This window comes from Cynara cardunculus (genome assembly GCF_001531365.2).
Source record: "Cynara cardunculus var. scolymus isolate 2C chromosome LG 11, CcrdV1, whole genome shotgun sequence".
Taxonomy (NCBI): Eukaryota; Viridiplantae; Streptophyta; class Magnoliopsida; order Asterales; family Asteraceae; genus Cynara; species Cynara cardunculus.
This window is the reverse complement of record NC_037538.1, coordinates 2,435,878-2,451,428: the sequence shown is the minus strand read 5'-3', so window position 1 is coordinate 2,451,428 and position 15,551 is coordinate 2,435,878. Positions and strand designations below refer to the sequence as shown.

At 35.7% G+C, this 15,551-nt stretch overlaps 3 protein-coding genes and 1 pseudogene across 3 annotated transcripts; 1 reads left to right on the top strand and 3 right to left on the bottom strand.

The window, feature by feature from the left end:
- The first annotated feature begins 444 nt into the window (after positions 1-444).
- On the top strand, positions 445-3,236 carry LOC112521268 (annotated as a pseudogene).
- Positions 3,237-3,833: 597 nt separating this feature from the next.
- On the bottom strand, positions 3,834-6,587 carry LOC112520939 (receptor-like protein EIX2). Its single transcript, XM_025129563.1, has 2 exons — positions 6,160-6,587; positions 3,834-4,455 (listed from the first exon to the last, which is right to left on the bottom strand). The coding sequence occupies exons 1-2, from the start codon at positions 6,585-6,587 to the stop codon at positions 3,834-3,836; spliced, it is 1,050 nt and encodes a 349-aa protein (XP_024985331.1).
- A 2,903-nt stretch (positions 6,588-9,490) lies between these two features.
- LOC112520937 (receptor-like protein EIX2) lies at positions 9,491-10,141 on the bottom strand. Its single transcript, XM_025129562.1, has one exon. It carries the CDS (start codon positions 10,139-10,141, stop codon positions 9,491-9,493), a length of 651 nt encoding a protein of 216 aa, XP_024985330.1.
- Positions 9,805-12,474, bottom strand: LOC112522101 (polygalacturonase inhibitor 1-like). The gene is made up of 2 exons (XM_025131181.1): positions 12,118-12,474; positions 9,805-10,370 (listed from the first exon to the last, which is right to left on the bottom strand). The coding sequence occupies exons 1-2, from the start codon at positions 12,431-12,433 to the stop codon at positions 10,321-10,323; spliced, it is 366 nt and encodes a 121-aa protein (XP_024986949.1). The 5' UTR covers positions 12,434-12,474; the 3' UTR covers positions 9,805-10,320.
- Between the last annotated feature and the right edge of the window lie 3,077 nt (positions 12,475-15,551).

Here is a 15,551-nt window from a genome sequence, read left to right as displayed (position 1 = left end):
CCCTAAACCAGGTTTAAAAACCGGGTTTAAAATCTCAAAATTCGGATTTCGACCCCAGCCGGGGGCGCCCCTCCCCCCACCCCGTCGTTTAGGGGTTTCGCCTCTAAATCAAAATAAACTCAAACAAGTATGCACTCTGCACCTTCCTTACTTATTCGATATTTTATCATGATTAGATCGGTCAACAAATTAATCCCATTACACATATTAGTGATACAAATCACCAACAATTTTCTTTTGTGATGTCAAAGACCTTCCAGCTTAACGGTAAAGATTTGGGCATGACATAGTCATGAACCAAGTTTCAGCCCTGAAAGGGAGTGTTGGCGACATTTAAGTGGGGCCATGTTTAGCCTCCAAAATTGCCGGGATTAGTCGGGCGTCGGCCCGGACACCCTTACAAAAAAAAAAAAAATCTTCTGTGATATTGTGTAGATTGGCTGTGTGATTTGTATCTCCATTGTTTGAACTGTAGATCTGATACGGTTGTTGTTTTTTATGTACTTCTCTTTGTTTATGCTTGCGTGTTTTGTTTCGATCTACTATTCGCTTCGTGTTAACGTGGTTGATTCATCCTGTTTCGCTTCTTGGCATTAGATCTGTTTGGATTTGTGATGTTTCAGTTTCAGTAGGTAGAGAATTCCCGGAAGAAGTTACGTTTAAGCTTTATAGCAAAATGTTTCTAGATTTTGTTTGGCTTTAAAGGTGATTAGCTTTATGATGTTAAAATTTTGTTTCTCCTCTGTTAAATTCGGGTTCGTTATACGGTGAATTTTCTAGGGTGGCGCATCAATCACTAGTGTTTTAAAATCAGATGTTTTGTTCGAATGTTGTATGTGCCTCCCCGGTTATACCTTACAGGTTGACGGATCAAATCCCTTCCCTCTGTTGTCAATTCAAGGTACTGATTTGTCCTAGTTTAGATATGTTGTTGTCTTTGTAACTTACTTAAGAGTAAATAAAAGTGTAAATAAAAGGTCGCGATTTTATCTCGGTGACTCCTGTGGGCCTTGGCTACTGTTGGAAAGTTGTGATATAGACAGGTTTAAGTTTTATGTGAAAGGAGATTTGCATGATTTGGTCTTATGTTTTTCAAAGGATGTACTGTATGTATTGACATGGTAGAAAATTTAAGCCATTGCAAATTGCGGAACCATGTAATATATAAGGTTGACCAGTTCCACTAGCATTCTGCAACAATCATAAAATTACTTTTGATTTTACAATCACTAAAATATTTCTATTGTTAACAATCACTTTGCCTTAGAGATTAATACTGTAAACAGAACACCAGTTTTGAGAAGAGTAGAGCAAACACTTGGTTGGTTGATCCTATGCTAATATGCTATAATTGTTGTTTTCTGTATTTGATTATCCGGATTTGGTTGATGTTTGGTGACCAACATCTTTGGCACCTGCTAGTTAATTTAGCTATATTGATTTGCAAACTTTTTCAGATATGTATGTCTTTTTCCTTGTTGAATATCTTTTCTTTTCTCTTGTTTAGGTTTTAATACGACTCAAAGCATGCTGATCGATTGATTCCGTTGATATAGCTTCTTGAAGTCATTTGACATATAGAGTTATAGACCATCTGATGATTAGCAATGATTTTGTTTTGAACCCTATATGGTTTTTCTGCAGGATCTTGTTTTCAACACAATGGCTGATCAAAACCAGTATTCAGCCACTGTTAGTAAATTAGCCAGCCAACTACACCTTTCGCAGGATGTTCGGGCTCGTTATGGTTCCTTCCAGAGGCCAGCTTCGAGTCAAAGGCAATTCACGTATGGAAATTATACAAATGCAGGGTTCTAGTATCCGGTGACACAGTCATTGTTAGCAGCAAATGCTTCTCCTGTTTTTGTTCAAGCTCCATCAGAAAAGGAGTTGCTGGTTTTGCCATTGATTTTCTCATGGGTGGTGTTTCTGCTGCTGTGTCGAAAACTGCTGCTGCTCCAATTGAGCGTGTGAAGCTTTTGATCCAAAACCAAGATGAGATGATCAAGACAGGACGCCTTTCTCAACCATACAAGGGCATTGGAGAATGTTTCTCTAGAACAATTAAGGAGGAAGGATTTGGGTCTCTGTGGAGAGGAAATACAGCCAATGTCATTCGTAACTTTCCTATTCAGGTACAACATCAATCTTCTTCCTTCGATCTTGTATGATAAAGCATCTACATGTTATTGGTTACTAAGATTTTTTTTCTTATTAGTTGTTTCTACGTTCTGCAGGCCCTTAACTTTGCTTTCAAGGATTACTTCAAGAGGTTGTTCAACTTCAAGAAAGATCGTGATGGTTACTGGAAGTGGTTTGCTGGTAACCTTGGGTCTGGTGGTGCTGCTGGTGCTTCCTCCCTGCTTTTTGTGTACTCCTTGGATTATGCTAGAATTCTTTTGGCAAATGATGCCAAGGCTGCGAAGAAGGGAGGAGAGAGGCAATTCAATGGGTTAGTGGATGTATACAAGAAAACTCTAGCATCAGATGGTATTGTCGGGCTATACCGTGGATTCAACATTTCATGTGTTGGTATCATTGTGTACCGTGGTTTGTACTTTGGAATGTACGACTCTTTGAAGCCAGTTCTTCTGACTGGATCAATGCAGGTTAGATCTTTTGTTCTATGTTTTACCTATTCTAAGGGATGATTATCACAAGTTTGTGTAAGTGACCAATGGTGTTGATTTGTATTTTCAGGATAGCTTCTTTGCTAGCTTTGCTCTTGGGTAGCTGATTACAAATGGTGCTGGTCTTGCATCATACCCCATTGACACAGTCCGCAGAAGAATGATGATGACATCAGGTGAAGCTGTAAAGTACACGAACTCTCTAGATGCCTTCACTCAAATCCTGAAGAACGAGGGTGCTAAATCATTGTTCAAGGGTGCTGGTGCAAACATTCTGCGTGCTGTTACGTGCTGGTGCAAACATTCTGCGTGATGTTGCTGGTGCTGGTGTCCTCGCTGGCTATGACAAGCTTCAGGTCATCGTTTTGGGAAAGAAGTATGGTTCCGGTGGGGCATAATTATTCTTTACACAAGTTGAGTCAATTTTGAGCGTATAATTACGATGGTGACGAAACTTTTGAGTTCAGATTAAGTTGAGAATTAATCTTGATCCCCAAAGGCAATCTCTCATCCGAATAACCTTCAAATATAGAGGGGAGTTTGTTTTTCCCCTAATAGTATTTTCTTCCTACAACACCTTTCAAGTTGAGGTTTTGTATTACGATTGTTTTTCCCCAAATGGTATTTCATTTTGCAATGGTTTCTGCTTGTTATTTGCCTTCTGTTTTGCGGCTCTATAGTTTTTAATGTTGATGCAAAATTCTGAATCTTGAAATGTGTTTTTGTTTCTTTTTGAATGTCTGAAACTATAACGTCACTTATTTACATCAAAGATCTGGTTTTTAACAACTCATGATGTTTTAATCTAAGTATCCATAAATGTTTGTCCCTAGTAAAGCCAGGGAGGAAAAAAGTAACATCTTCTTCCCAACCAGACTTGATTCCTACCAAATTTAACTCATGTTTTTACCATCCCTGGGTTTGCTTCAATCTAGGAGCTAAGTTGGGCTTGCAAAAGAAACCTTAAAGGATCTCCTCACACAACAACTGAATGGCCACCCATGGTGTTGCTGGCAATTTTATTAATAATTGGGACTTAAAACCCCAACCAAATACAAGTAATCTATATTTAGCACCAAAATAAGAACAACGATAATCAACAAGTCAAAAAGAAGGAAATATAGACCACACTAGGCATATTGAATCCTCTGCAATTTTCGAATGAACACCACCACCTTTACGTAGACCCAATCCTTCAAGAAGTCAACAAAGGGAAAAAATGCATGTCTCCCACGACATCCAAAATCCAGTAGCAAATCCGGTGCACCCACCAATGTAAAACCATCTTTGAAGTTCATCTACGCCTTCCTCACCACTTTTACGTTCACCAACAATATGTGGTACTTCATCTCCACGACAACTTTTTGCAAGGGGAGGTCCACATAGTCCTACATTTCCGGTGTACCTTGAAGGTTCAAAAGACTGGAGTTGAGTGCTAGATGGAATTCTCCCTGACAACTTATTATATGACACGTCTAGGTAACTTAACAAAGTCATGTTAGACATGCTTGATGGTATCTCTCCTAAAAAATTGTTTCTAGATAAATCCAGAGTTATAAGCTTCATCATTTCACCAATTTTTCGTGGAATCTCTCCAAATAGAGCGTTCTTTGACAAGTTCAGTACAAGCAGTTGATGAAGATCGACCAATTCATTTGGGAATTTTCCCGTTAAGTTGTTGCTTGACAAATCAATGCTCGTCAATAATCCCAGATTATTGGTGAATTCCTGTTCATTTCCTTGCCACTCGACCATCGCGTTGTCAACATAAGTACCAATGAAACTCATGTTTCCACCATAACTATGAATGTTATATTGCAATAACCTTCAGTCAACCATGGCATTTAAATTATTCACGCATGATGGAATGGTTCCGTTGAGGTTGTTGATTGACAAGTCTAGGATTTGAAGGTACATGAGATGACATAGTTGTAAAGGATTGGGTCCAAACAAGTTGTTTGATCTTAGGATAAGACCATACAACCCTGTTAAGTTTTCCCCAATCCAAACAGGCACATTATCAAAAATCTTGTTGGCCCCTAAATTCAAAAACCTTAACCTTGTGCAATTCTTCAAAGCCATAGGCAATTCTCATGAAAAGTTGTTGTATAAATCCAATACCTGGAGTTGAATCAAATATCCTATAGAAGCAGGAAGCCTTCCAAAAAGATCGTTGTGTCCTAGATTAAGAACTATTAGTTTTTTGAAATGCCACAAACAGTCAGGAAGTTGCCCGGTTAAAGAGTTGTGGGAGAGGTCAAGAAACGACAAAAACCCGCCAACAATTTGGCACAAGAAGGAGATACCACCATAGAATTTGTTTTCGGATAGATTCAACGATGCCAAAGTAGAAGGAACATTTGGTATTGGCCCAGAGAAGTTGTTGGAACTCAAATCTATCATTGCCATGGGGCCAAAATTTGATGATAAATCTGATATTTTCCCGTTGAAGTTGTTGGAAGAGAGATCCAAATGCATCAATTGTGAAGGCCATGACTTCCAAAACTCGACCGAGATTGTGCCTAAAATTCTGTTATTGGAGATATCAAGATAGGTAAGATTTTTGTGTGTTTGAATCCATTTGGGGAAGAGAGGCCCTAGATTGCAAGCACTCAAATCAATATACTTTACATAATAAAGTTTTGAGATATGAGCTTTGGAAGGAATCACTACAAGTGAGTTGTTTGAAAGATCTACATACAAAACCTTTGACTTTCCAATGTTTGGAGTGATAACAAGAGAATTGGAAGAGACTTTTAGACTTTGAAGATTAGGTAGTTCCCACACCTTTTCACTCATAGTCCCATTTAAGGTATTATTATGAAGAAGCAAATGTTGTAGGGATGAAAAATTTTGGATCTCGTCGGGCAATGACCCTGTAAGTTGGCTAGACGGAGCATACAAACCTCGCAATGTAACCGATGTGCATCCAGACAAGTTGTTTAGAAAATCTGTAAAATTGACAACTGCAGAGTTTCTATAGAAGTATAAAGATGTCAAACTACAGAGATTCCCAAGATATTTGGGTATCCCATCTAACATGTTCCCAGAGAGATGAAGAGAGAGAAGTCTATTGCTTGTCAATAGGAACAACCAACGATACATGGATGAGTTGAGATTGTTATCACTGAGATCCAGAAATTGAATAGATGAAGAAGAAGAAGAGTTGACATATGAAGAATGCGGATGCATGACCTCTGAGAGGTCACATCCCTGTAAAATTAAATATGATAGTTTTGAGAGACTTGGAATGACATCTATCTAGTGAGTTGCATTGGCTAGGGAAATATGTGTCATATCAAGGTGTTGCAAATGAGAAAGATTAGACAACCAATCCAGGGTTTGAATCGTAGATAATCTTTCATTGTTTCCAAGTGAAAGATTTCGCAAGTTTGTGAGGTTTCCAAATTCTGGAAGAATGGTTCCATTGAAGAAATTGAAGGAAAGGTCAAGATACCTTAATTGAGTCAAGGAACCAATGGACCTGGGAATGGTTCCATGAAAAAAATTGAAAGAAAGGTCAAGATACCTTAATTGAGTCATGGAAGTAATGACTTTGGGAATGGTCCCATCGAAAGAGTTGAAGCAAAGGTCAAGATGATTCAAGTAGGTTAAGTTAAGCAATGACGGGCTAATCTCACCTCTAAGATGATAGGAGTGTAGGTTAAGCTCTGTGACATGACCTGTATGGTTGTTGCAGGTGACTCCACTCCATTTACAACAATCATCATCTTCTGCAGGTCTCCATGTAGAGAGTTGGCCAAGGGGGTCTCGAAGGGAAGCTTTGAAATGAAGGAGGGCTTGTTTCTCCTTGTGGAAGCATGACTTGTTGATGCCACCATAATTACCATCTGTTGCTGCTGCTGATTGGTTTCCAATAGAAGAACAAGTGGCAAGAATTGTAGTGTTTGGGCATAGCAAGAGCATACTAATAAGAACAAAGTAAAACCAAATCATTGCTTAATCTATGGAAATTGATGTATATGTATTTGGTGATTTGATTTATTAAGGAAGTGGTTGTTTTGATGCATCCATGAATCAATGAAGGTTTATTTATATAATAGTTTCAAGTGTGAAGGTTTCTATGCTACTTGAGTTACAAGTCGTAGATTTCCAAGATTGGTACATATATGTTTTAGTCAATAATAATAATTATTATCCTATTATTAATAACTGGGCCCAAATAAGTGAATTGTAATTATCATTTGGGTTAAGGGTATACAAAAAACCGTCTAGAAAACAAACTAATGGACCCTATTAAAACAACCATTGATAATAACACATAGAGGTGACATAACATAGAGACAAATTATGAAAGATACGTTAACTTTGAATTTGACCAAAAACTTATCACGGTTGGCTTACCATGTAAATTATTGCATACGATACTGTTTTTGTTGACTAAAATCTTACCCAGTAATAAATGATAGTGTTAAATTTTACCGATAAACGTTTATCAAGTGTTCAATAAATACCCCTAAGACTTCTTATATAGATCTCACTTTTAAGTCCTATTCTTATACGATTCTTCGTACTGTGATTGAATGACAAATAGAAAGTTAAAATTAGAAAGAAGCGTAAGAATGGGATGATATTGGCCTGGGCCTGGACTTGTACACAAGTGATATGGGCTGTGGGCTCCCCTCCACTGAATGAAGTCCTAAACTCATTCGTCATCTCACTCTTCATCACTCCCCGACGATATCGGTTCAACAGGCACCAGCGATCAACTCCACCCGCGCTTCGCAACTCAGTAACTCCACCTCAATCACAGCGATTTCCACCAGGTTACTTGACTATCAATTTCAATTTCCAGCCCTAACTTCTTCATTAAGGTTTTAGGTTACTTGACTATCAATTTCAATTTCAATTTCCAGCCCTAACTTCTTCATTANGCCCTAACTTCTTCATTAAGGTTTTAGGTTACTTGACTATCAATTTCAATTTCAATTTCCAGCCCTAACTTCTTCATTAAGGTTTTAGGTTACTTATTCTAAGAAGTCTTTCATATTACCGACTACAGTTTAGTTTGAATTGAGGATATTTGTCGTTCCGAGTTTGAGGTGGAAGACGACGATGAGGACGATAAGGATGTAGCAGGAAACCGGAGGCGAAAGAGGAAGAAGTTTGATCCGTTCCGAGATCTACATGATAAGTATGCAAATAGTTTTGATTATGTTACTAACCCTTGTAAATTATTAGGCATGAGAATGGACCATGACGGGTCAGGGAACCCAGTCTACCCGCCTCAGTCGGCGACGATGATTCTCCGCTAAACCGGGGATAAGGACAGAGATGGGAATCCCGTTTGTCTCAAACCGGGGGATATGGAAGGCGCATTGTATCCGTGATATATATAATTAATAAATTAAATATATATTATTTATTTCAATGAAATTGGTAATTCATAGTTTACTATTTACTACTTAGATTTAGAATCTAAAAATGTTATTTTTTTTAATGTTAATATACAATATTTTGGATATCAAGTCAAAATACAATTACTTAATATGTTTAGATGTTATTCGATATGTTTTGATACGTGTAACATTAAGATTTTCTAGATCAAGTTGAATTTCTTTTAATTTTAAGTTATTAATTATTATATGATATCGTGATTTTTTGTATTAAATTTAAACTTTTCCATTTTAGTTTATTGGAAATATGCAAGACTTAAATATGTGTGGTATCTCTTATATTTGATTTAAAATAACTTAGTCAGGCAGTGAAAAATCTTCGTCTCCCCGTTTCTTGTTGCCGTTGAGGCCAAGGATGGGGACGTGATAATATTCCTCGGCAGGGACGGGGATGGAAACGGATATGAGGGATCAGGGACTGGGACAGGTTTCTTGTCCAATCCCCGCCCATTCTCATGCCTGTAGATTGTGTTTTGATTAGAACCGTTGATTTCTCAAGCAACTGTGGGATTTCCCATCGAGATTCTTTGATTGTTATATCGGGTTTATCGACAGATTAGGTATATACTTTGTGTAGGGGTTTTAGTTTGAATGTTTGATTACTTGCGAAATTGGCCAAATTTGGGGAGAAATTGAAGCCTCGAGATATTTGGTTGTTTTGATCCATTCCCAATGCTTGATGAAGTAAGAAGAGACTGTTTTGTGATGATTTTGTATTTTCTTGTGATGAAATCAAAATTGTTCATCTTTTTAGCAGAACTTAAAATTTGAAAACATTCAATAGATTTGTGGTTTATTGTTTTTCAAAATTATGTTTGATTTAATGGGGTGAAATAACATGTATGCGAAAATTGTGTTTGGTTTCATGTGATGAAATAACACACACATATATGTTTGAGTTACAATAAGGTTGAGAATTAATCCTGATTCCCGAAGGCGTTCTTTCTCATCCGAATAACCTTCAAATATAGAGGGGAGTTTGTTTTATTTTTTCCCCGAATGGTGTTCTTTTTCCTACATCACCTTCCAAGTTGAGGTTTTGTATTAGAATTGTTTTTCTCTAAATGGTATTTCATTTTGCAACGGTTTTTTCTTCTTATTTGCCTTCTATTTTGCGAGCTCTAGAGTCGGTTAATGTTCATGCAATTTCTGAATCTTGAAATGTGTTTTTTTTTCCAACGTCTGAAACTATAACATCACCAATTTGCATCAAATATCTGTTTTTTAACAACTCATGATGTTTTAATCTATGTACTCACGAATATTTCTCCCTTAAAGGGTGCCCTATATCCTATTCCTCACACAACAGGGAAATGGCCACCCATGGTGTTCGGTGGCAATTTTATTCATGATTGGGACTTAAACCCATACCAAATACAAGTACTAAACATATCTCTAGCACCAAAGTAGCAACAATAAGACGAAATATAGACCACTATATCACTATGCGTGTTCAACCCTTCGCAATTTTCGAAAGAACACCACCACCTTTACGTACACCCAATCCTTCCAGAAATCAACAAAGGGAAAAAAAGCATGTCTCCCACGACGATTGACAAGTAAAGCGCCACATGCTATCCAAAATCCAGTACCAAAACCAATGCCTCCACCAATATAAAACCATCTCTCAAGTTCATCTATGCCTTCCTCACCATTCTCATTTTTACTTGCAACAGGTGGTACTACATCTCCAGGACAATTTTTTGTAAGGGGAGGTCCACATAGTCCTGCATTTCCGGTGAACTTTGAAGGTTCAAAGGACTGGAGTTGAGTGCTAGATGGAATTCTCCCTGACAAATTGTTATGCGACATATCTAGGTAATTTAATGAAGCCATTTGAGACATGCTTGATGGTATTGCTCCTGAAAAATTGTTTCTAGATAAATCCAGAGTTAAAAGATTTTTCATCTCGCCAATTTTTATTGGAAGCTCTCCAAGTAGAGTGTTCTTCGACAAATTCAGTGCAAGCAGTTCATGAAGATCGACCAATTCATTTGGGATTTTTCCYGTTAAGTTGTTGCTTGACAAATCAATGCTCGCTAACAATCCCAGATTGYTGGTGAATTCGCGTTCAATTCCTTGCCACTGAATCATCCCGTTGTCAACATAGTTAAAGAAAATGTCAAGTAAAGTAGCATTAGCTTTGTAAGCCAATGGCTGGCGTATGTTYCGGCTTTGCAAATATCTTCCYTGAACAATGGCASTCAAATTRTTAATGCATGATGGGATGGTTCCATTGAGGTTGTTCCTTGACAAGTCTAGGATCTGAAGGTTCACAAGATGACATAGTTGTAAAGGAATGGGTCCGAAGAAGTTGTTTGATCTGAGGATAAGAACATACAATCGTGTTAAGTTTTCCCCAATCCAATCTGGCACATTACCAAAAAACTTATTGGCTCCCAAATACATAAAATTTAGATTTGTGCAGTTCTTCAAAGCCAAAGGCAATTCTCCTGAGAAGTTATTGTTGTATAAGTGCAACACCTCGAGTTGAACCAAATATCCTATAGAAGCAGGATTCCTTCCAAAAAGACTGTTTTGTCCTAGATTGAGAACTTTCAGTTGTTTGAAATGCCACAAACAGTCAGGAAGTTGCCCAGTTAAAGAGTTGTGGGAGAGGTCAAGAAATGATAAGAACCCGTCAACAATTTGGCATAAGAAGGAKATTCCACCATAGAATTTGTTTTTGGAAAGATTCAACGATASCAAAGTGGGAGGAACATTCGGTATTGGCCCATAGAAGYTGTTGGAACTCAAGTCTATTGTTGCATAGAGGTCAAAATTCGATGATAAATCTAGTACTCTCCCACTGATGTTGTTGGAAGAGAGATTCAGATTAGTCAATCGTGAAGGCCATGTCTTCCAAAACTCCGCAGGAATCGTGTCTGAAATTCTAGCATTGGCGACATTAAGAATGGTAAGTTTTTTGTAGGTTTGAAGCCATTTGGGGAAGAGAGGCCCTACCTTGCAACCGCTTAAATAAATACGCTCGGTGTAGGAATGGACTAATATATGATCTTTGGAAGGAACCACTTGAAGCGAGTTGTTTGAAAGATCTGTATACCCAAGCTTCGACTTTTCAATGTTTTGAGAGATAGYAAGAGAATTGGAAGAAACATCTAGAACTTGAAGATTGGGTAGTTCCCACACTTTTCCACTCATAGTCCCGTTTAAGTGATTATTAGATAGGATCAGATTTTGTAGGTATGAAAACTTTTGTATCTCATCGGACAATGGCCCTGCAAGCTGGTTATACGATGCATCCAACACTTGCAATGTAACCGTTGTGCATCCAGACAAATTGTTTAGAAAATCAGCAAATGTGACGACTACAGGATTTTTGTAGAGATTTAAGTATGTCAAAYTACAAAGATTTCCAAGATATTTGGGTATCTCATCTAACATGTTGTTAGAGAGGTCAAGAAAGAGAAGTTTATTGCTTGTTAATGGGAACAACCAGCGATACATAGATGAGTTGAGATTGTTACTTCCGAGTCCAAGAAATCCAATAGATGAAGAAGAAGCATTGACAAATGATGAACACGGATACACGACCTCTGAAAGGTTACATCTCTGTAAACTTAAACTTGTTAGTTTCGGGAGACTTAGAATGATATCTACCCAGTGATTTGCTTTGGCTAGGGAAATCTCATCCATATGAAGGTATTCCAAACGAGAAAGATTAGACAACCAATCTAGGTTTTCAACGCTACATCTTGCAAGTTGTTCAAGTGAAAGATATTGCAAGTTTGTGAGTTTCCCAAGTTCTGGAGGAATAGTTCCATGAAGTGAGTTGTCTGAAAGGCCAAGGTACCTTAATTTGGTCAAGGAACCGATGGACGTGGGAATGGTTCCATTAAAAGAATTGAGAGAAAGGTCAAGGTACGATAACCGAGTCATGGAACCAATGGAGTTGGGAATGGTTCCATGAAAAGARTTGTAAAAAAGATTAAGGTACGATAATCRAGTCATGGAACCAATGAAATTAAGAATAGGTCCATGAAAAGAGTTGGAGGAAAGGTCAAGATGATTCAAGTAGCTTAAGTTAAGCAATGAAGGGCTGACCTCACCTCCAAGACCTCGAAGACCTGTTAAAGGATTGGATGACAGGTCGATCTTTGTTACATGACGTGTCTGGTTGTTGCAGGTGACTCCACTCCATTTACAGCAATCATCGTCTTCGAGTCTCCATGTAGAGAGTTGGCCAAGGGGGTCTTGCAGGGAAGCTTTGAAATGAAGAAGAGCTTGTTTCTCCTTATGGAAGCACTTGATGACAGCATCTCCGCCACCTTCTGCAACTGCTACCAACTGGTTGCCAAGAGAAGCGGCAACACTTATAGCGTTTGGGCGTAGCAAGAGAAGAATAATAAAGTAAAACCAAATCATAGCTTAGTTTATCAAAATATAAATGGTGGTTTAATTTCTGTAATGAGATGGTTATTTGCATGCACCAAACAAGGTTTACATAATGAAGATTTCCGTGCTACTAATAAATGGACCAAACTAAGCCAACATGACATAACGTGAYRWWYKMYRYSAKKWKKWYKWCWWSWMKTMKWAKRATRATKAYWRAWGAYGRWRKAAWMMRMCSMMYMWYATAWKRAWWWKGRMCMWWWWWTTWAWTWAAWWAWWWYYTWAAWWWYWWWWTTWWARMWMWRWATRWAWRRGSAYAWAWRTRWWWTKKKKWTATWTATWAKTTAWKWWWSKRSYYKTWYMMYAWWYRYKWWCTCGGGTAAGTGAACATGAAGTTACATTACTTTACGGGATGAATATGGTAATGATCAAAAATCTTACCGGGTAAGTGAGAGACAAGAAACAAGAGTCTTACCTGGTAAGTGAGAGCGACTACTCTTACCACGGTAAGCGCTTACGGAGTAAATTATTGCATATGATATTGTTTTGGTGGACTAAAATCTTATCCGGTAAGTAAATAATAGTGTTAAATTTTACAAGTAAGCACTTACCGGATAAATGTTTGGTAAACGACCCCTAAGACATTTATTTAAGATTTTACTTTTACCATATTTATGATTCTATATAGTTAAAATTTTATTTAAAAAAATTATATTTAATACAATTAAAATAAGCATATTTAACTTTCATCTAAAGAATTCATTTTTTATTTAAAAATAATTACAATTTTCGTTAAATCTCATGTGATTCACAATTAATTATTATTTTTAAATGTTTTTCTAATCATATGTGATTTAAAGTTTGAAAAAACAATTATTCAAATTAAACATTAAAAAAAGAAAGATAATGAAAACAAAATCACATGTGATGTGTAGTGTAGCAAAAACACATTTAAAATCTATAAAATCACATGGAGAAAACGTAATTCGTAATTTATACATAATCATATATAATGTTGTAGATAATCAGTATCATATATAATTTTCCACTGTAATTGATATCACATATAATACATTGGCGAAAATTAGTGATTCTTTTTTTGAAAAAAAATTCTATTAATTGTAGGTATCACATATGATTTTTGATGAAAATTATAAAAAATCCTTAAATAAACTAATTCAATAAAAATAAATATTTTAAATGAACAGTTAAATCACACTTATTTTAAATGTTATAGAAAATAAAAAATGAAAAAAATGAAATTTTATTCATGTTTAAATCACAAAAATTATAAAAAAAAATCATGAATAAAGACTTAGTTAAATGCATTAAATGATCTTTATAGAAATAAATGAATTTTCATATATTATTTATATACAACAAATGACACATATATCCTTTTAAATGATTTTTAAAAAAGTTTTATTTAAAACATTATTCAAATAAATTACCGGTGAAGCTTTGAGGAGGAGTGAAGTGACGTGATGATGGATCGATGGGGACATGAGTGGAACCCCATATACAGAAAAAGAAACGCGTAGCAAACACTTCGAGGGTTTGTCATTCGTGGTCAGCGTATGAAAAAAAGAAAAAGAAAACCTAAACAAGGGTAATTTAGTAATTTAGGGGTTGTTAAAACATCAAAAAGATATTGAAATTAAAGATTAAAACGGAAAAAAAATAATATTTTATTAAATATTTTAATAATATAATAAATGTTAAATTGTCTAAAATAGAATAGTTTAGAAATAAATATTTTAGTGAATGTATGTTAATTTTTTTAAAGAAAAAATATAACACAGCTGTTAGAGTTGCTCTTAATAAAGTAATATGAATTTTTTTTTGGTCAAGTCGTGTTAGAAGGGTTGGGCTCACAAGGAGAACGGTCAACAGAGGCCCGATACATTAAAAGAAGAAAGAAAAAAAAGGACCAACACACTATTTTGTGGATGCTTTTTCTATATGTACAGTGTCTTATTCGATATTTATCTTCGTTGAATTGACAACTCATTTGATTGTTGAAATGATGGTTTGTCAATTGAATTTTAAAACACGTAATTGGTTGGGGATTTCAATCTAGCTGGTGAAATAACACGTTTGATTTCACACTACAACAAAATTGGCTTTACAGGACACCTCCAATCTCTAAGCGTCCCAATAGACTGCTTTATAGGACCAAAATACAAAGCGTCATATCTAAAGGTGTTGTAATAAGTTTATATGACGCTTTTGGGCGTTTTAACAAGTTTTTTAAGACAAAAGTGTCCCATTAATAACTTTATAGGACACTTTTGAAAAAGTGTCCTATAAACTCAATTTTTTATAGGACTATTGTTTTTATAAAACAATTTTTCAAATAGTGTCCTATAAAGTTGCTAATAGAACGCTTTATATTAAAAGTATCCTAAAAAACTTATTACGACGTCAAAAAACATCATATAAACTTATTACAACGCCTTTATATAAGACGCTTTATTTTTTTGGTCCTACAAACTAAGTTTTATAAAGAGGTCTATTAAGACGCTTAGAAATTGGAAATGTCCTATAAACCCGATTTTATTGTAGTGTCAATTAGGTTATTAAAACTATGTTACCTAATTGAAATAAAACGAGCTTATATGTTTACTAACTGGAATTGATGTTTTATTGTTTTTAATACTAATCTCTAATAGATGCTAAAAATTTGTTTAGATTTATTTGATTAAAATTTTAATTAAAGAGCTTCTTTTAATTATTTTATTAATTACAGAATATACATTCAACTGCCAATTAAAAGTGCATTGTACACAACACGTTATTATGTATATAAATGAAAAACGAGATACAAAAAGAAACATGGTTGAAGAAGACTTGGACAAATAACTCATCATTATCGTAGTAATATGGTTTTTCTTATGAAAATTGTATCAAAATGGAATCAACATTGTCTCACTTAAGTTTCTATTTTGGGGAATTAACTTTTTAAATTATCATTTTAGGTTCGCAAATAAACATTTTATTTATTTAAAGGTCTTGATTACCTCTTCAAATAAGTAGACAACACGTAACCAGTTGCTTTTAGATGATGTGGCAAAAAAAAAAAAAAAAAAAAGTTTACGTAGATACTTAAAAAGCCACGCTATATATTTAGAATTACGTGTCATTATTAAGT

Bases quoted from the DNA above. Each gene is read 5' to 3' on its own strand.
- LOC112520939 (XM_025129563.1), bottom strand. From the start codon at position 6,587: ATGATTTGGTTTTACTTTGTTCTTATTAGTATGCTCTTGCTATGCCCA. The intron at 4,456-6,159 runs GTATCTTGACCT...GGTTGACTGAAG, and splicing joins ACTTCCATGACTCAATTAAG to GTTATTGCAATATAACATTC.
- LOC112522101 (XM_025131181.1), bottom strand. From the start codon at position 12,433: ATGATTTGGTTTTACTTTATTATTCTTCTCTTGCTACGCCCAAACGCT. The intron at 10,371-12,117 runs GTGAGGTCAGCC...TCTTATCCTCAG, and splicing joins AGGTCTTCGAGGTCTTGGAG to ATCAAACAACTTCTTCGGAC.